General features: G+C 35.9%; 1 protein-coding gene across 1 annotated transcript; it reads right to left on the minus strand.

Annotated features, from left to right (window-relative positions):
* Positions 1–321: 321 nt before the first annotated feature.
* On the minus strand, positions 322–13,698 carry LOC137030983 (uncharacterized). The gene is made up of 24 exons (XM_067401572.1): positions 13,671–13,698; positions 9,680–9,838; positions 9,480–9,602; positions 9,305–9,331; positions 8,108–9,199; positions 7,858–7,997; positions 7,571–7,772; positions 7,363–7,479; positions 6,921–7,120; positions 6,559–6,706; positions 5,390–6,088; positions 5,180–5,298; positions 4,895–5,056; positions 4,668–4,712; positions 4,453–4,545; positions 3,809–4,044; positions 3,576–3,678; positions 3,371–3,487; positions 3,185–3,288; positions 2,942–3,100; positions 2,806–2,869; positions 2,545–2,673; positions 2,288–2,383; positions 322–2,133 (listed from the first exon to the last, which is right to left on the minus strand). The coding sequence occupies exons 1-24, from the start codon at positions 13,696–13,698 to the stop codon at positions 2,047–2,049; spliced, it is 4,449 nt and encodes a 1,482-aa protein (XP_067257673.1). The 3' UTR covers positions 322–2,046.
* Positions 13,699–20,214: the final 6,516 nt, after the last annotated feature.

Raw genomic sequence — 20,214 nt, forward strand, 5'->3', positions numbered from 1 at the left:
CGAGATAAAATGTTGAGAATAAACTCGTTAAATTACGAGAAAAAAATCGTTAAATTTCAAGAAAAAAGTCGATAAAATGTTGAGAATAAACTTGTTAAATTACGAGAAAAAAGTCGAGATAAAATGTTGAGAATAAAGTCATTAAATTATGAGAAAAAAGTCATTAAATTATGAGAACAAATTCGTAATTTAACGAATTTGTTCTTGTAATTTTCCGACTCTTTTCTCATAATTTAATGACTTTATTCTCAAAATTTTCTCGACTTTTTTCTCGAAATTTAACCAATTTTTTCTCATAATTTAACGAGTTTATTCTCAACATTTAGACTTTTTTTCTCGAAATTTAACAACTTCAATCTCGAGATGGTTTTATTTTTTTATTATTGCTTGGCCCTAATCCTCTTCCGTACCTAACTCTGCTATTTCTGTGAGATCAGAGAAGTCCACACCACAGCTATAACGATAACGACACATGAACTGTATCGTTGGAATCACTTTCAGTACGATTTTTCCAGTAGGGGTTCAATCTTCAGCTGGCTGGCGGCAGCAGCCACTGGCAGGTCACGTGACCTGGTGGCAGCTGCCAGTCTGATTCTGGCAGGTCACGTGACCTGGCAGTGGCGCTGGTGGCAGCTGCCAGTCTGATTCTGGCCGGTCACGTGACCTGGCAGTGGCGCTGGTGGCAGCTGCCAGTCTTGATTCTGGCAGGTCTGTCAGCGGTGGCTGGCAGAGTGTAACGCGTTCCTTATTTCTATCGTTGCGTGGAAATACATAATTTTATAATTATTAATATAATATTATGACTCTATTCTTTTGTATGGTTGACGTTTTAGATGGGTTTATCTCAATTAAAGCAGTCAAATGACCGTGATCTCAACTGGTGGAAAATGACGCTCAGCCCAGCCAGCCACTGCTGAGACGCGAGTATAACGCGTTCTCTAATCACTCTCGCTGCATGGAAATACATAATTTTATCATTATTAATATAATATTATGACTCTGTTCTTTTGTATGGTTGACGTTTTAGATGGGTTTATCTCAATTAAAGCAGTCAAATGACCGTGATCTCAACTGGTGGAAAATGACGCTCAGCCCAGCCAGCCACTGCTGAGACGCGAGGATAACGCGTTCTCTAATCACTCTCGCTGCATGGAAATACATAATTTTATTTTTTATTAATATAACATTATGACTCAATTCTTTTGTATAGTTTGACAAATAAATGTTCCCCGAAAGCATGCTGTGTTATATTTGACACTTACATAAACACGAAAAAAGTAGTTTATTAGTAGGCCTAATTGTAATTTTTAGCATTAAAAATGGTGTATAAATATGAATAATCAAGTTGCTTCAGTACAGTAAATTTTGGGTTTACACATACTTTATATGTATGTACTGTCAATCAGAGGACAGAAAGCATTAAGTAGATTTTAGATATATTTTCTGAGTTCTCTCTTGCCCTTTATAGGGCTATGAAATTAATCTGTGTTGCATTAACTTATATTAGTTTCCAATATAATTGTATTCAGAAATATTGTTTATCACTTAATAATAAATATTTTTAACACGTATTGTTTATCAGAATATGTTCACAAGAATGTTTATTATAATATATTGGAGAATAAAATGTTTTGAAATGTTGTTAAAGGTATTGCCAACAAGAATTCTGTTTACAGTGAATGTATACACTAAACTGGTTTAAGTAAGTATTCTGTGGGATACAAACATTAAAATCAAAAATAAAAGTCATAGTTAGAAATTGTTTTTTAATAAAAAATATTTCTTATTGTCCCAATAAGACGGAAAACAGCAATCAATTAATTTTGTCTTGCCATTTTTAGGGTTAAGTAATTTCAGTGACAACAGGACAAACTGCAGTGCTTTTTAATATTTCAATAAAAGAAAGCCCATAATCATTAAAATCACAGAGCACAGACTGTATAAGTATTTCACAAAGATAAAGAATATTTACAAATCAAAACAAGAAAAGAACTATTTACAAATAAAAAAACAATAAACAATATATATATGTATTGCGTGTTGCACTTATTCCACACAATGTGCAGCAGCAAATGCCATTTCGGCCTGAAATCGGTGGAACCCCTCAGTTTTTTTAAGAATCAGAATGGTAATCTATAATCAAGGAAAAACACTATCATTACAATTGTATCACATATTATAAATTGTGCATTAAATGTAGAATTGATAATTGCATAATTACTCAAATTTAAAATATATATCATTAGCTCCTGAATTATTAATATCTTCTTCACAAAACGTTACATACCTCAGGTGTCATGACCTCCATGGCATAAGAAGGGCTTGATAAATCTGTTTTTTGCAATTTCAAAACTTGGTACACTTTGTCAATTATACCCTCAGTCTATGAAAAACAACAATGCAGATAGTTCCCTTATCAGTGTTTCAAATAAATCCACCATTACATTCCAATTTTCGATTATAATAAATGATAAGATATTGAGAATCTGTGGTGAAAACGCACTATGAATCTATAAAAAAAGTAACTGTGGTATTTTATTATACCTGTTCTTGGTTAAAGACAGAAATCCGGAGGTTGCACAGCATTTTTAATTTGGGTGCATAATTTGGATTCTTGTTCAGAAACATTCGTTGCGACTTAACTGCACCAGACATGAGGTCATGATGGAGTTTCTACAAAAGAAAAAAAAAAGTTGTTTTACAGCAATATTAGTATTTATTAATTTTCTAAATATGTTAATCTTGATTACGTGTCATACAGCATATACGTGCTATTTTATTTTTAAAGGCTGTCATAACAATTACCACAATTTCTTCATCTGTCACCACTGTGTCGACCAAAAGTCCATCTTTCAAAGCTGTGAGGGTGCTGTAAAGTATAAATGTATACATTACAAATAGTTTAGTGATCTTTTGTTTTTGTTACAGTTCTGTTGCTAACCTTTCAAAGGAATATGGCTGTTCTTGATCACATCCACAGCTAAAGGGTGTTTCTTTTGAAATGGTTACAGGGTCTATGCCAGCGCAATCAGTGTGTAACCATTTGTTGCACTGGTCACACTGAACCCACTGCATAAGTGTGGTGTGTGGATGCAGAGTTCTGAAAACATAAATATTATTGTAATTTTAAAAGCAGAAAAATTCATTTACAACATGATAAAGTTTATAATGCTATACTATGTACTTTTTTCCTGTCTTTTGATAGACACAGGCTTTTATGTCCTGGGCCATGCAGGTGTTGGTCTCTATTTCACTTTCCTCCGTTTCTCCAATTGCAGTGGGAAAGTCCTGTCCAGTAGAACATATAAATTTAAAAATTTCCTTTTTTTTGTCAAATTGTATTGAAACTCTTAATTCTTATTTATCTTACTTCAGTAGTCACATCTTTCAACATGCTTGTGGCATGGTAAACACGTAGGTGTGTTAGCTGACATGTTTGAAGCACTTCAGATGACATTTTCATGTTTTTTGCTTCCATTTCTGCTGCCTTTAAAAAAAAAAAATGTTGTTCACAGCCCAAATACACACATTTACATTAAAAACATTTTAATAGTGAACTGAGAAATAAACCTTACAGTGCACACAAATACCCCACAGTTCACACAGTCTTGCTGAATCCACTGTTCTGGATTGCAAACAGTCCAGCCTTCCAGTGACCCATATTTTTGGAAAGCCTCTCTTTAAAGATTTTAGATTAAAAGAGAGCTCATACGTCAAGCATCTTTCATATTTTCTATATACCATTAATATGTTTTTAAAATAATTAATGTTTTTATAATTCACCTGATACAGATTACAAATGTATTACCTCAGAATCTCCATGTCATTCCTTTCTATAGAATTGTAGATCCTCATTGAATCGTAAATGCGCACTTGTTTTGCAGGGACATCGAAAACCTGAGAAATGAGAAAAGTTTCAGTCAGCATATCTAGACAGTGTACAGCACTACAGTGTCTTGCAGAAATTACCCAGAGTATAAAGTGGTTTCCTAGTTCTGGTGTGTTACCCCCAACGATTCTTGGGAGCAGGAACTTTTGAACATTCTACAGGGAACAACACACACACACACACACACACACACACACACACACGTTTGTACTGCTATCTTAGTGTGGACATTGCATTGACTTCCATTGATTTTATATCAGGTCAATGATATTTTCTATCCCCTTACCCAACCCCTACTCCTAAACCTACCCATCACAGAAACATGTGACCACTAGATTTAATTAAAAAATAAATTTGCTGATTTATAAGCCTTTTAAAATAGTGAGGATCAGTCAATGTCCTCACTAGAGGGTTGTGAAAGTATTCCACAGAATAAGTGAGGACATTTGGTCCTCACAATAGAGTCAAAACGAGTACACACCACACACACACATATACTTACATGTGTGTGTGTGTGTGTGTGTGTGAAACCCTTCTGTTATTAAACATGTAGTCAAGCATACCTTAGGACCTTGCACATGTGACCTTGTAATGGCATTTTTTTGTGACCACTCTCTGTACCACAAAATGTACACATCTGTGTACAAGGCAAAGACCTGTGCATGAAGTGAAATACAATTAATTATAATATGTTCCTAACATTCACAGTGCAATGTTACATTTCTCATGAGGCAATTACATAAAACACTCATTAGTCATCAAACAGTTAAGTACTTACATTCTGAGTTTCTGCTGCTATCTGAGCAAGTCGACAATTCACAGCCTTTAAATTACACAATTACACAAATTAATTACACAAACTTTAGAAAATTACAGATAATTACATGATTGTAGTGTGAATGTGAGTGTAGTGCTTATATTATATAAATTCTGTGCACTGTGTGCCTTCTGAGATACTTATAAAGATTTATAAAGCAAACATAAGAACATTTTAAGCACACTTACATTATCATTTAACCAAGGCATGTTCTTGGTTTGGTCTTCATCTAAAAGAGAGGACGGGCAAACACTTCTTAAGTCAGCAATATATAGTGTTGCATATGCTGAAAATCTGTGAATTATTTCTCTCTCTCTCCTCCAGGCAATGTAAAGTTGTTTCAGCTTGGCCTTTAGTTCAAAAAACAGAAGTCATAAATTACATGTAAATGAATAACAAAATTTTACAGATTTAGTTTGGTTTACTGTAATCTATTCCTTGGAAATTTAACACATACAAAAGTCAGTCTGTACCTTATTTTGTTCACTTATAGGAAACAATGACACAGTGAAACTCTCCAGGTCTTCTTCAACTTTGTCTGGTTCAGCTTGTGGTTCAGTTAATGACTTTACAGCTGTTCTTCGGTACATCTCTGCAATGATATGACATAGAATTGAGATAAAACAAAGTATATGTTAAAACATTTATTGTACTACATCAATTTTTTTGATGAATTACATTACCTTTGTCTGTTTCCTCATCAACACCTATTAATAGGTTTCCATGTTGCCCAAGGTGCACATCTTTGTTGGACATTTTTTGAATGTCCTGCAGGAAGTTATTGTTGATCCGCTGGTTGTGCAGATGGAAATTCAGCCGCAATGCAAACATATAGTGAATGTCCTTCAATTGGCAGAGGAAGTACCTGCTGGTTGACAGCTCTTTGTTAATTTGCTCTGCTGAAGCTGAATTAACAACAGAGGCAAGGTCTGGCAACAGTTTTATGCTCCTCAGTCTCTCCTCAGGCCTTTTTTGGTTTTTTTCATGAAAACGGTCATAAAGGGAATACCGTTCGCAAGTTCCAGTCAGAGGGTGAGGGCAGGTGAATCTGTCAGTTGATTTGTCTTTATGTATCTTTGGCCCCATAGAGCTTTGGAGGGTATTCACCCATTCATGCTGCACTTCAAGTTTTTTTTCCAATGCAGCAGAAATGTTTTCTGCTGTTGGAGCACATAGCCTGCCATCATATGGCTGGAAAAATTTTTGATGAGTCCTATTATTCACATGTCTGGCGACACGGCCAGCTATGTCAGAGATAAAAACTGTAGGTGGAAATTTGAAGCTCAGGAGAGCATCTCCATGGTCTCGAGCAGATTCTTGCCACCACAGGGGCGACTGATAGTACACCACACTATGGGGGCACCCAAGATGCAGTACCCCTCCTGTGGGAAAAAAAAAAAATGCAGAACATTGCTAATTTATTATTTTTTTTTTTACAATAAATAATATAGTTTAGCAAAGTCAAGTGTAAAATATAAATGTATTTATTTACTATAACTGGGATTCAGTAATGTCTATGATTCATTATTATGATGATAGTTGAATATTCATGCTTTAGTTTTCTGTCTTTTGTCTTTTGTCTTTTGCTGTTTCCTGTGTTAGTAGCCCTTTGTAGATATTGTTCTACTTTGTTCAAGTTTTCCTATTTAGATCATCATTGTGTAATTTAGCCTGGGATTCTGTTTCATTCTCCATTTTGAGTATCCGTGGCACTATAAAATTCTATTTATTTATTTACTTTTACTAAACTACTGCATTTACCTTAATGTCTGTGTTCCAGATGCATTAAAAAAAATAATAAGTTGTTGTCCATTCTGGACCATGCTTGCAAGTCTCTACATATTTATCTTACCTCCTGCTTTGTGAAGCTTTACGAACATTTTGGGATATATTTCCTTATACAACAGAAGTTCCTCAAGCCTATTAATGAGGTCAGATTGTGATCCACTTGCTGAAATGCCTAGAGCATTGCATGCCTTTGTAAGATCTTCTCTTCGAGGCTAATAATGTTGGTGAAAAAACATGCATTTGGTTATTTTAAAAAACGCAGCCAAAGTAGTTCAAGCAAATGACAAATTGACTCAAATGGTATTTCCTCCGAAAGTTACAGATTAAACCTATATAGTATATATATATATATATATATATATATATATATATATATATATATATATGAGAGAGAGAGAGAGAGAATTAGCTTGTAAATTGTCTTACCCCTTTGGTCTCTAATACTTGCAAAATTCTGTCCTCATCAAATTCCTCAATTGGCCTCTTTGTCCACAATCTGTCTTTCTGGGAGAGGCCTTTGAAAATCTCAGTCTTTGGTATGACATCAGACATTCTGGAGTTTTGACCAATCCATGGTGTAAAGGCAGAATATGTTAGTGGGCTAGAGAAGGGGTTTTGAGATGACCCTGAGGGAGGGAGATAAGGAGGGAGACGGTCATGATTGAGTGAGTGAGTGAGTGAGTGAGTGAGTGAGTGAGTGAATAGGGAGGGAAGGAAAAGGAAGGAATGAGGGAGGGACAGAGGAAGGGACTGAAGGAAGAAGTGAGTGAGTGAGTGAGTGAGTGAGGTAACTGAGGGAAGGAAGGAAGGAATTGTAAAATAATTTAAAGGAAGTACATATAATGTTTAAGTATAAAAAACAGCTTACCATCACAAAATCCTGTTGCTATTATTTCTTTTTCAAGGGTTTCCCATCTAGCTGAAATGTTCACCTGCGTGTCCTGTGAAGTGGTGTTTGTCAGGTCTGGACGTCTCATGAGATGCACTACACATAAAGAGTAAATTATAAGATAAGACATTGTTAACTGTTGTTGGCAGCATTTGAGGGCTTTTAAATGAGTACAATGAATTCATACCTGGTAAGTCAAAGGCCACTTTCCAGTTGCTGTCAGCAATTAAAATAGGAGGATGATGGCCACAACGGTAACAGAAGTAATTGTAGGTGTAGCTCCTCAAAGCAGAAAAGTGGTAAAAAGCTTTCCTTATTGTGTTTTGTGGAATGTACACTTTGCTGTGTTCCCCCAGAGTACGCAAAAAACGTCCAACAGCAATGTGGTTCTGTTGCAGGTAAAGACAAATGTTCATTAGTTAGGACAATATGTTAAATAATGTTTGGCTAAAAATTCACATTTATTTTACTTACAGAAAGACCGGTTGTCAAAAGTGAACACAAAGGGATTGTGAGGAATACTTTGTTGTTGAAGTTATGAAATCCAGAATTATATTCTTGGAATCTGACTTGGGTTCCACAAACAGGGCATTCCTTTATGTACACAGCAACACCTGAACAAAAAATGTATTTTATATATACATTTTTTTTTATATATATATATATATATATATATATATATATAATTTTCCTCCACTAGAACTAACAACAGTTTGACCAATACCTTTGTGCACAGAAAACAAACCATAAATGGTACCACACTTTGTTTTCAGTATAGCATCACTAAGGTTTGGGTAGCATGGTCCTGGGCAGTAAGGGCACTTTGTCTCTTTGGGCACAAAGCTTTGAGGGATCACCATTTCCCTTACAGTTAACTCTTGAGGAAGAGTTTCTGGAATTTTCTTGCACCTCATAAGGTACTCTGTCATTTTGATGACTGCTGATGCCGTCTCATTTGATGGTTTTCTGTCATCATCCCTGTCTTCTTCATTCTCTTCAATGTCCTCTATTTCTTCAGGACTTGCAATTGAATTGTCTTTTAGCCATGATGGATGTTCCTGAAATACCCACCACATGCACACACATCTGTGGACACAACTCAATCTGGGCTTACTGCCCCTACATGGACAGTGCCATTTTCCAGAATGTGTGTCAAACGTTACAATTGTTCGCCCAAGCTGACACCAGTTGTCTTTGAGGTTTGTGAATACTGAAAAATATATGTAAGTCTGTGCCAGGCCATATTCCCCCCAAAAAATTGGGAAAACGCAATCAACCTCCTCTTCACAGGCTTTCAAGAGTAAGTCCTTTGATTCTTCTACTCTTGATTTTGACATCAGTCCTTTGTTCAGCATTTGGTCCAAAGACGTAGTGTTTAGTGGTGGTGGAGGAATGTAACGCTGTGCAGAGTTAGTTCGTTGTAGGTGGTGGCATTCAGTTCCAGGGTGTCCACTCCTGGCTGCAATCTTTGCCATGTCTCGACAAATTTCAGACTCGCAGTATAATTTGCCAAGTAGCAGTGATTTAATTATATGGATTGGTACTCTTGGCCCATGTAATTCCTTAGGAGTGACATATATTGCATTCTTTTCATCAATGCAAAGCATAGGTTGGTCTAAACCATGCTGCATTCTCTCATGTCTTTTCAGATTAGATGTGTTGGAAAACTGAACTCTGCATATTTTACATTTATAGCAGCCCTTTTGAGAATCTGTCTGCGACTGTGTTTCTTGTTTCAGTTGTGTTTTCGCTTCCTCCTCTGAAATTTGTACCTTGGAAAATGAATCTTTTTCTTCAAGAATAGGTTGTTGGGTCACTAACAAATAAATAAAAAAAAGATATAGCAATGCAAGCCCCATTTAAAAATCCATTGCGAAAATAAGCAACTGCACTGAAGTTATATTATTGAGAATGGTCAAACCTGAAGACTTTTCTGTCACTTCATAACCTAATCCATAAAAAAAGTATTATTAGTGCCAGTTCTATGGCATTCAGATTGTTTAATATTCTTGTATAATGAATGCAGCAGCAAATATAGCTGCACATATAAAATAATACATGACATTGTGGTAGGTCAAAGTAAAATTAACACAAACCGTGTTTTCTCAGATGAATTTTGAAATCCTCTGCTCTCCCTGTAATATTTCTGCAGACTGGGCAATGCCAGTGACTCCGGCCTTGCGCTCCATCAGTGCAGTAACAGGGTATAATAAACTTCACTATAATAAAGTACAAAAAAAACACAGTGAGAAACATCTAATGGAAATATCCACTGATCAATTCTTGAGTAAATTACCGGTCTTTGCTTCTGTATAAAATACAGCATATCTATAATGCCGTTTTAACAGATGTGTCTGAGTTAGCGCTACTGCAGTCCTGCAGTAGGGACAGTCAGTGTCTGAATCACTATGCCGACTATACAATTCTTCCTCCGAGGCAAACGCAAATTGCCTCTCTGAAAAGAGAAAGACAGATTTGTAACAGCTTTAGACATTTGTACTGTTGCACAATATCAAACAGTTTCTCACCAAGTGTTTATTACAGTAAAAAAAAATCCTTTTTAACCAAAGTACAATGAACCAATGTACTAGCAAAGTACATTTATTTATGATAATTTTGCAATACATTTATATGACTGACTCCAAATTCACACCCAAATGCACTACAGGTGCAAAGTGAATAAGAACGTTAGGGTCACATAAAATAATCAGCTTTTCTTGCCACTACAGTTACATTATAATGTTATGTTTCCTCTTAATGTTAATATGTAACCTGACCTCATAGGCCTCTATATAATGATGTGGACAGCTTTGGTCATAGGGCAATAAAAATGGGTTTCAGTCAGGGGAAAGTATATGTAAATGTAGGCTATTTTACTTGCCTGCCATGGTTGTGGCTTCTGAAATATAAATTCCGTGACCTACTGAACAAAATTAATAAAAAAGAAAAAAAAAACGTTACTTATAACAGTCTAAAACAAATGACATCAACACAAATGAACAATCACATATTCATATTAATAATATTTTTCCCCTTGCTCATTGAAGCAGCAACATGCCAAGCACCTCCCACTTCCTGGTATAGTTTACATACTTGACTTTATTAACAATATTTAAATATTTCATCAGAACATTTACCACTGTTTAGTTTAATTAATTCATCCTATATAAATGTTGTTATGTATATATATATATATATATATATATATATATATATATATATATATATATATATATATAATATATATAAATATATAATATATATCAAATTATTTTCATTTTCTTTAATAACAAAAAAGCCTACCTTCTTCATAAACATTCTATAAACAAAGCATAGTTATGGTGCTTGTGAATGCTGCAAATTCACAGTCGCAATCTGTTGGGGGGAAAAAAAACATGCATTTCACAAGGATATTGTCATCTCTCTCATTGTATTTTTTTTTTTTTTTTTTACATCTATAGTCAAATAATTCTGCTTTATACATCAAATATATTGTAATATTCCATAACATAAAAATCAAGTGTAATTGGTAATTTTTTTTTTGGCCTTGAGATGACTTAGCCTGGTTGGAAAAAGTCTCAATCAACCTGTGCTGGATTTCCCGAAACCTTCTAAACTCTGCCTCTTTCTTTAATTACACCTTAAACTGTAGCTTAATGTTAATACATGTTTCCCCAAACTCTTTTAGTTAAGTATAACTTCTGTAAGTCATACTTTCTTAAGCTTGGTCTGGGCCACTCTTAGCTATACCTTATCACTGTTGCCAGTCAATACGAATATAATTCGGAAGCTGTAATACAAACAGTGTTCGATAAGAAATATGGCAAAGAATGAAATGCAAAGATTCAGTGCTAAAAAATGTATGCTGAACCAGAGACAGATGCGCTCAGACTATTTCTCAACTATCCAGTGTTTTCAATCACATCGGGTTTATTTTATGATTCAGACATTTATTTTGAATAAAAAAGGATAAACTATATAAACACAATACTGTCAGATCCATGACGCGTCTCAAAGGAATTAAAACTAACGTTCTGGGGGCACAGGTAGAATATAGAGCCCCCACAATATAGATAAATTACAATATAGATTTAGTTTGCAATTTGGATTATTTTTATAACGTCTCATGAGTCCTGATAAATGTAATTTCTACTTCTGAAGTGCTTATTTTTATAAAGAACCCTGATTTCCCACACAATGCAGTGAAGCAGACCCTGCAGAGTGAATTATCGATTCTCGAGAAAATCAACTAATTCAGCACCGCCGCCATGGACAGCACCTGGTAACGAAATACTTTAAGCAACCTCCTAAGGGGTTATAGTTTGGGGAACACGCCTAGAAACGGCACATCTTCAGTAAAGGTCTACCTTGTCTTCGCAGCGCAAACGAGAAAACGTTAAAGGGAAATCCAGGCCTGTATATGTCCAAAACTGACTGAGTTTCAAAAGCATGCTTTCTCTCAAAAAATCCACCAGAACGCGCCGGCGCGATCGTTGAACAGGGCTAAGGAATACGTAGCCTACTTCATATTTCTGTTTAAATATTATAATGTTATATTTCATCTATATTGATTATGAAAAGTAAACAACAAGTGTAATATATAAGATTCGCAATATCTTAATTGGAGACAAGGGGTGGGTCCGACGACTTTGATCACTTTCATAAAGTTTTGTTTTGAAGAAATCCTTTCTTTAAAGTGAATTTCGTCTGGTATAAATTGTATTTTAATTTTAATAAATACTTAATCAAGCAATTACCTGGATTTATTAAATGAGAAGACAATCATGACGTCGGGTGCGGATTACAGTGAATAGGCCGAAGTTTTAAAAAATTTCTTGAATAGCCAACATGTCTCAATCACCAGGCCTAGATGGTTATTAAGATATTGGCCTATAAGACAGGTTATTTGTGGCTTTAAAGCAATAAGCTACATTGTATAAAGTGGTACAGGCTAAATAAACGTGACTTGACTTGACTGGAGAATGCTGAATAACAGAGCTGGTGCAAACATATCCACAGAGCTATGATCAGATCAGACGCTTTCTTACAAAAAATATATATATAGCCTATATATTCCCCTCTATATTTGTTGTGTGTTTTTGTAGTTGAGAGGAAAGCGCGCATCTATTTTTTTATTTTTTTTCCCAAAACAATGAACAATAACTTCGTTGTGCTTACATCACAGAATGAATCTTTGTTAACCTTTCAATTGGGCATATGTCTGCCTTGTTAACTTTGATGCTCAGGGCTGGATTTGCCAAGCGCGTTGTCTTTTAGCGCGCTAAAAACCTTAACTGATGATATACTGTTTCTAGGCGTGTTCCCCGAACTATTACCCCTCAGGAGGTTGCTTAAAGTAGCCTATACCTCTTTAGTGCGACGTTACCAGGTGCTGTCCATGGCGGCGGTGCTGAATTGGTTGATATCGATGTTCTCGGGAATGGATAATTCACTCTATACAGGGGCTGCTTCACTGAGTTATGTGAGAAATCAGGGTTCTTTATAAAAATAAGCACTTCAGAAGTAGAAATTTTTAATGTTATAAAAAATAATCCAAATTGCAAACTAAATCTATATTGTAATTTATTCCGGGCGCGAAGCCTCCATCGGCGTGAGTTTATGGCGACTGTTAGGCTATATTTAGAACAAAGTTTAATTCCTTGGAGACCCGTCACGCAGCTGACAGACTTAATTATATAATGAATTTAATGACATATTTCGATTGTAAAATATGTGGAAGTGCACGTGTTTTGTAGCTGACTGACAATCATGTCATCACCTCACACGCACACAGTATTTTGTTACTGCATAATAAATTTTTTAACAAGAAGAATAGCCTAATATTCACGCATGTTCATTTTTGATAACGTTATGTCTTTATAGTATTATAGTATTTCGAACAACAAAAAAGAATGGCTTTATATCATCAAGTCAGCTGTCACTGTACTTTGGCGCGAGGCCCTGTGAGTCGCACACTTGGCACAGCCCTTGCTACGGTACCACCACCATGGACAGCACCTGATAACGTCGCACTTAACAAGATACCTTAGTAGCCTCCTAAACTATAGTTCAGGGAACATGCCTAAAAGGAATATCTTCAGTTAAGTTATACCTTTAGAGTCTGCTATAGCAATCAAACGGGAATAGCATTCATTCTCGATCCTATTCTATGGGTTGGGCTCACAACTACATTTTTTAATAGTTTTCTGTTTAATTAACGCTTCAGTTCATATTATTTAATGTTTAACAGTTTTATACATCATAAAATTACATTTACATTTACTTACCATTCATAATCAGCAGGCTGCCGCTCATGTCCCAATAGATGTCCGCTGAGTCGTTGACTGGACCGTTAAAATTTGAACCGGAGATGAGCGGGAAAAATATTTAACCATTTTATGCATGAATTGCTAAATTATTATTACATTATTTAAAAAAAAAAAACACATGATACATTTATGTACTTTTGAAGATGATAAAGAATGTGTGGCATACACTTTTCTGTAAACTGAGCAAAAACTCACATTTAGGTGGTTGGGATTGGACTCTTTTGGAACTTTTGGGTTATTGGGAGAGCACATCTTTCCATTGATTTAAGGTTGTGTAAGCATATTTAGCTACTGTATTGCACAACATATTTCATACTTTAATATAATTGTATATGCAATATTTCCTTTTCTCATCATCCTCATTAAGAGTCCATATTTACTTTTGTTCAACTTTATTTTACTTTTTATTTTCTAAATGCATCCACAAAAGAAGGCTTGACTTCCAAAAAACATTTGAAATTTGAATCCATTAAAACTCTTAAAAATCAAGTAAGCAAGTAAAAACTTTTTTTTAATTATTATTATTTTATTTTAGGGTGTTTGTATGAGATGTTGGGTGGGCCCATCACCAATTAACAGTTTGATGAACACATTTAACCTTCAGAAACCTTATACTGCAACAAAATCGGTAATAAATAAATAAATAATTGAAATAGTTTAACTATGATATTTCTATTCTTTTAGATTTTGGTTGTTTTACTTTAGTAAAATCTAGCTCATGAATATTTAGTTAATTAGTGGTTTATTAGAGCTTGTACATGGTTGGGATCACTGATATAGATAGAGCATATAGAGCATATTGCAAGGCTTATGATTTTCTTGCTTAGCAAAGCATTTAAGCACTGTCCCAATCACACAAATTTCTACTGTCCCATTATGACAAAAAAAACAAAACAAAACAAAACAAAAAAAAAACAAAAAAAAAACAAACAAAGAACAAAACAGAACCTAATTCTGAAAATAGAGACATGATATTAAAACATGTTTACAGATTTTGTAGCAGTAGTGCATGTTTCCATCAAAAGTTTGTACAATATAGCTATGATTATTTTAAGACACTGTTATTAAAACTACCAAAAGCTTATGTCATTTTCCTCAGTTCATGCATTTCATGGTCAACTTCCTGTTTGATGCATGCCCGTCCCACCTACATGATATGCTCAGCAAAAAAGTTTTTATTTTCACTCATCAGGTGAGAAAATTAATTATACTGTCCCTTTTGACCTTATGTCCCAGTCACCCTTGATCATGTTGTAGTAAACACCATGCATTAAAGGGTTAAAGTTCGGTTATAACTAAAAAAAAAGAAAAAAAAAGAGAAAACATAAATGAGAAAAAAACAATACAACGTCCCAATATGTAGGCTACATCCCAAGGGTTGGGTTTTTGTAGTCTCTTAAAAATTATTGGCTTTACCATAAAGATTTCTGCTAGATCCATTGTATAGGCTAGGCTACTATTGTCCTGTTTATACCATCTTCTGTGAAGTTGGAATTTTTTACTAACAAGATAAGTCTGACAAGTCTGTAAGTTTGAAATCTAAGACTTAACACACAAAATTGCAAACAACATCTTTATTCAGTTAAACAAAATGACGTGACACTCATTTTAAAGATAAAAAAATGAAAGACTCATCCTATAAGGAATTAATAACAAAGTTTGCAGCTTTTTAAAAAAAAAAAAAAAAAAATTATGTTATCATTATTAGTAGTAGCCTATTACAGACTTAAAACACAAGCTTAAAAATAAATAAATAAATAAATAAATAAATAAATCCTTAATGACAGAGGAAGCGGCTGGTTGAGCATCCAGAGAAGCATCATCAGTAGCAACCAGTCAGGATCACGGTCGTGAATCATACAAAAGAACAGAGTCATAAGATTGTATTAATAATAATAAAATTATGTATTTCCATGCTGCAAGAGTGATTAGAGAACACGTTATACTCGCGTCTCAGCAGTGGCTGGCTGGGCTGAGCGTAATTTTCCACCAGTTGAGATCACGGTCATTTGACTGCTTTAATTGAGATAAACCCATCTAAAACGTCAACCATACAAAAGAACAGAGTCATAATATTATATTAATAATAATAAAATTATGTATTTCCATGCAGCGAGAGTGATTAGAGAACGCGTTATACTACTCGCGTCTCAGCAGTGGCTGGCTGGGCTGAGCGTAATTTTCCACCAGTTGAGATCACGGTCATTTGACTGCTTTAATTGAGATAAACCCATCTAAAACGTCAACCATACAAAAGAACAGAGTCATAATATTATATTAATAATGATAAAATTATGTATTTCCATGCAGCGAGAGTGATTAGAGAACGCGTTATACTACTCGCGTCTCAGCAGTGGCTGGCTGGGCTGAGCGTCATTTTCCACCAGTTGAGATCACGGTCATTTGACTGCTTTAATTGAGATAAACCCATCTAAAACGTCAACCATACAAAAGAACAGAGTCATAATATTATATTAATAATAATAAAATTATGTATTTCCATGCAGCGAGAGTGATTAGAGAACGCGTTATACTACTCGCGTCTCAGCAGTGGCTGGCTGGGCTGAGCGTCATTTTCCACCAGTTGAGATCACGGTCATTTGACTGCTTTAATTGAGATAAACCCATCTAAAACGTCAACCATACAAAAGAACAGAGTCATAATATTATATTAATAATAATAACATTATGTATTTCCATGCAGCGAGAGTGATTAGAGAACGCGTTATAGGCTACTCGCGTCTCAGCAGTGGCTGGCTGGGCTGAGCGTCATTTTCCACCAGTTGAGATCACGGTCATTTGACTGCTTTAATTGAGATAAACCCATCTAAAACGTCAATCATACAAAAGAACAGAGTCATAATATTATATTAATAATAATAACATTATGTATTTCCATGCAGCGAGAGAGATTAGAGAACGCGTTATAGGCTACTCGCGTCTCAGCAGTGGCTGGCTGGGCTGAGCGTCATTTTCCACCAGTTGAGATCACGGTCATTTGACTGCTTTAATTGAGATAAACCCATCTAAAACGTCAACCATACAAAAGAAAAGAGTCATAATATTATATTAATAATAATAACATTATGTATTTCCATGCAGCGAGAGAGATTAGAGAACGCGTTATACTACTCGCGTCTCAGCAGTGGCTGGCTGGGCTGAGCGTCATTTTCCACCAGTTGAGATCACGGTCATTTGACTGCTTTAATTGAGAAAAACCCATCTAAAACGTCAACCATACAAAAGAACAGAGTAATAATATTATATTAATAATGATAAAATTATGTATTTCCATGCAGCGAGAGTGATTAGAGAACGCGTTATACTCGCGTCTCAGCAGTGGCTGGCTGGGCTGAGCGTAATTTTCCACCAGTTGAGATCACGGTCATTTGACTGCTTTAATTGAGATAAACCCATCTAAAACGTCAACCATACAAAAGAATAGAGTCATAATATTATATTAATAATTATAAAATTATGTATTTCCACGCAACGATAGAAATAAGGAACGCGTTACACTCTGCCAGCCTCCGCTGACAGACCTGCCAGAATCAAGACTGGCAGCTGCCACCAGCGCCACTGCCAGGTCACGTGACCGGCCAGAATCAGACTGGCAGCTGCCACCAGCGCCACTGCCAGGTCACGTGACCTGCCAGAATCAGACTGGCAGCTGCCACCAGGTCACGTGACCTGCCAGTGGCTGCTGCCGCCAGCCAGTTGAAGATTGAACCCCCACTCGATTTTTCCCCCAGCCAATAACCGACCAATCAGTATCCACCTCGTCCATTGGTATGGATGCTAATAGAGCCTACACTCTAAAAAATCTTTAACCCAACCTGCTGGGTAGTTTTATTTAACTCAACTGATGTTTAAAAATCACTTTATTGATCACTTAAAATGAACCCAAAATAGGTTGGAAAATAACATTTATTAATATGTTTAATTAATAATAATTAAATAATAAACATTTATTAAATTGCTTATTAATAAATGTTAATCTTTTGATTATTATTGTTGCCTCTAGTAATTATGTGTCTGATTTTTAATTTCCAACATATTTTGCGCTCATTTTAAGCCAGCCATATAGTCATTTTTAAACAATAGTTGAGTTAAATAAAACTACCCAGCACATTGGGCAAACATTTAACCCAACTGCTTGGTCAAAACAACCCAATCACTGGGTTTGTCCATATTTAACCCAACTTGGGTTGTTTTTAACACAGCATTTTTTAGAGTGTAGCTATTGTTAGGCTGTTTTTTTCTCACGTTTTTAAACACAACAATGCGTTCTGTGTTGAAAAACAATTCTTAAGAACAATTCCTTGAATTGAATATTACGGAGATAATAATGTTCAGCACCATGTTGCTGCAGAGTAATGTGGTAAACAAACTATAATGTTATTTTAACTGCCTCCATGTGTTCTGGGACTTTTGCAAATGTTAAATATTATATTAGAAATATTAAATTAGATATACGCTACGCATTTGTCTGACAGAAAGAGACGATATCGCCTCTCACACAATACAGTAAACATCTTTAATATTTCAGTAGACGCCAACAAAGAGACACACACAGGCTGTAGGTAGATGCTCTGCAGGAGCTGCAGCTTAACTTCTCTGACGCTTCACTAAAAATAATTCTCTCACAATGTGTTGTGCAGCTGCAGTGTTTACTGGAGAAGAACAAGTAAACGATGTATTTAATTAAAAGGAACCGAATTGATGCACAGAAGGGCTGTTACCTAAAACCACCTACACTCTGCTCCTCAGAGAAGATAAGCAAATTCTGGTACATTTGAAAAGTCTAACTGTATAATGATAAAACATTCACCAAATATTTGATGAACTTTCTCCTCATATGTAACTCTACTCAAAGTTCTGATGTCTCCTTCAACCCTACATCACCCCCCCACCTCCTCTACTCCCCTCAACGCTGGTGTTTCTGGCTCTGACAGGCTTTCAGCTAGTAAATCAGTGAATTGATCTTGAGGGGCAGCAGAGTGTCCTGGGTTCTGCTAAAGATCCATTTTCATTTCACAAGCAGCCCCCCACGCCAGCATCTCCTCCAGCATCCATAAACATCAGCAACCAACTCCTAACCCCATCCGACTCCAACACTCACACTCATTTACCGGCTCGTCCGCTCCCTCAGTGAGATGAGGTATCTCGCAGTCCTTGGGATTCCTATAGGTGAGTTCATGGTTATCTTAATATATACAGACTAACAGATGCCTTTAACTTGTGGGGGCTATAGTCACACAACCACACTTTATTTTACACCAAGGAGCCAGTCTTTCTATTTATGTGGGAACAAATGCAATAGAATCATAAGAACCTGTCAGAAATGTAGTATATATTGTTTAAAGAAGGGGGGGTGTAATTGTAATTGTGTAATTGGGTGACTTATTTACACTGTTGCATTCTCATGCTAAACATGGACAAAGTTTCAAAACACGAGTTTGGACGTATGACGGAGTATTTCTGTGCCAAATACACTACTTCCGGTTTCGGAGAGTTTTTTTTTTTTTTCCCCGAGTATGGCCTGTATGACGTCAAAAGAGAGCAGAATTCCTTGTATAGGAACTTTATCCTGATAAGCGTGCGCACACACATCACCCAGAGCAAGAGCACGCCCATCAACGCGCTAAGCAGAGAGATTTTGCAATAATGGCTGTGTCCCAATTCAGGGGCTGCACCCTTTGAAGGCTGCATACATCATCGAGGCAGTCTCATTTAAGAAAAATAACCATTAGATTGCAAAGTAAGAAAGAAATTACAGTATTTTACACCTTACAATGAATATGTTATTTTTTTTAACGGTTACTTTTCTTAAATATGACATCCTTGATGAAGTATTCAGCCTTCAAATGCGACCTCCGAAGGACGCAGCCTTCGAAATGAGATGCAGCTCCTTTTACCGAAGGAGTGTGTTTTTGGTTGTGAGGGAAAGATTACCTTTTTCAGCTTCCCAAAAAACCCAGCTTCAAGGGAACAGTGGAAGAAGTTTGTTTTTCCGGAGCAGCAACGGAGTTGTGCATGTATGTTTGTTCCCGGGATTTCGGTGATGAATACTTTGTAAACAAGTCCCAGTTTGGCGCTGGATTTGCAGATCGCGGGTGGTGAGTAAAGCTGCATCAGATGTCTGTGTTTTGTTGGCAATCGGCGCGCAAGTGCATATAATGTAAACACCATGAACGTTTTTGTTCCCTGTTTTATTTATAATGATGTTGTAGCTAGCAGACGAACTCTACACAAAAGTTGCATGCGCTTGTGACTCTTTAGCTCCGCCCACGGCACTGACAGCAGGCACAACTCCAGGAGCTCAGCTTTTTTCGGAAAGACTCGGTTTAGCGTATCTATCTTTTATAAATATGATAAAACTAAAGACTTTTTCGGAGATATGAAGGATGCATTGTTACTGTTGATGTACTCAAGATTAACATGAGATTGGCAGAAACTGTGTGTGATACCCTTCCTTTAAGGGTGGTTAGAAGATTTAATC

The sequence above is a fragment of the Chanodichthys erythropterus genome, chromosome 1 (genome assembly GCF_024489055.1).
Source record: "Chanodichthys erythropterus isolate Z2021 chromosome 1, ASM2448905v1, whole genome shotgun sequence".
NCBI classification, from domain to species: domain Eukaryota; kingdom Metazoa; phylum Chordata; class Actinopteri; order Cypriniformes; family Xenocyprididae; genus Chanodichthys; species Chanodichthys erythropterus.

Excerpts from the sequence above, each read along its gene's own strand:
- LOC137030983 (XM_067401572.1), bottom strand. The coding sequence starts at position 13,698 with ATGAGCGGCAGCCTGCTGATTATGAATG. Across the intron at positions 6,707-6,920 it reads AAGTATTAGAGACCAAAGGG|CCTCGAAGAGAAGATCTTAC; the intron begins GTAAGACAATTT and ends CAACATTATTAG. Across the intron at positions 2,384-2,544 it reads CTGTCTTTAACCAAGAACAG|ACTGAGGGTATAATTGACAA; the intron begins GTATAATAAAAT and ends TGTTTTTCATAG.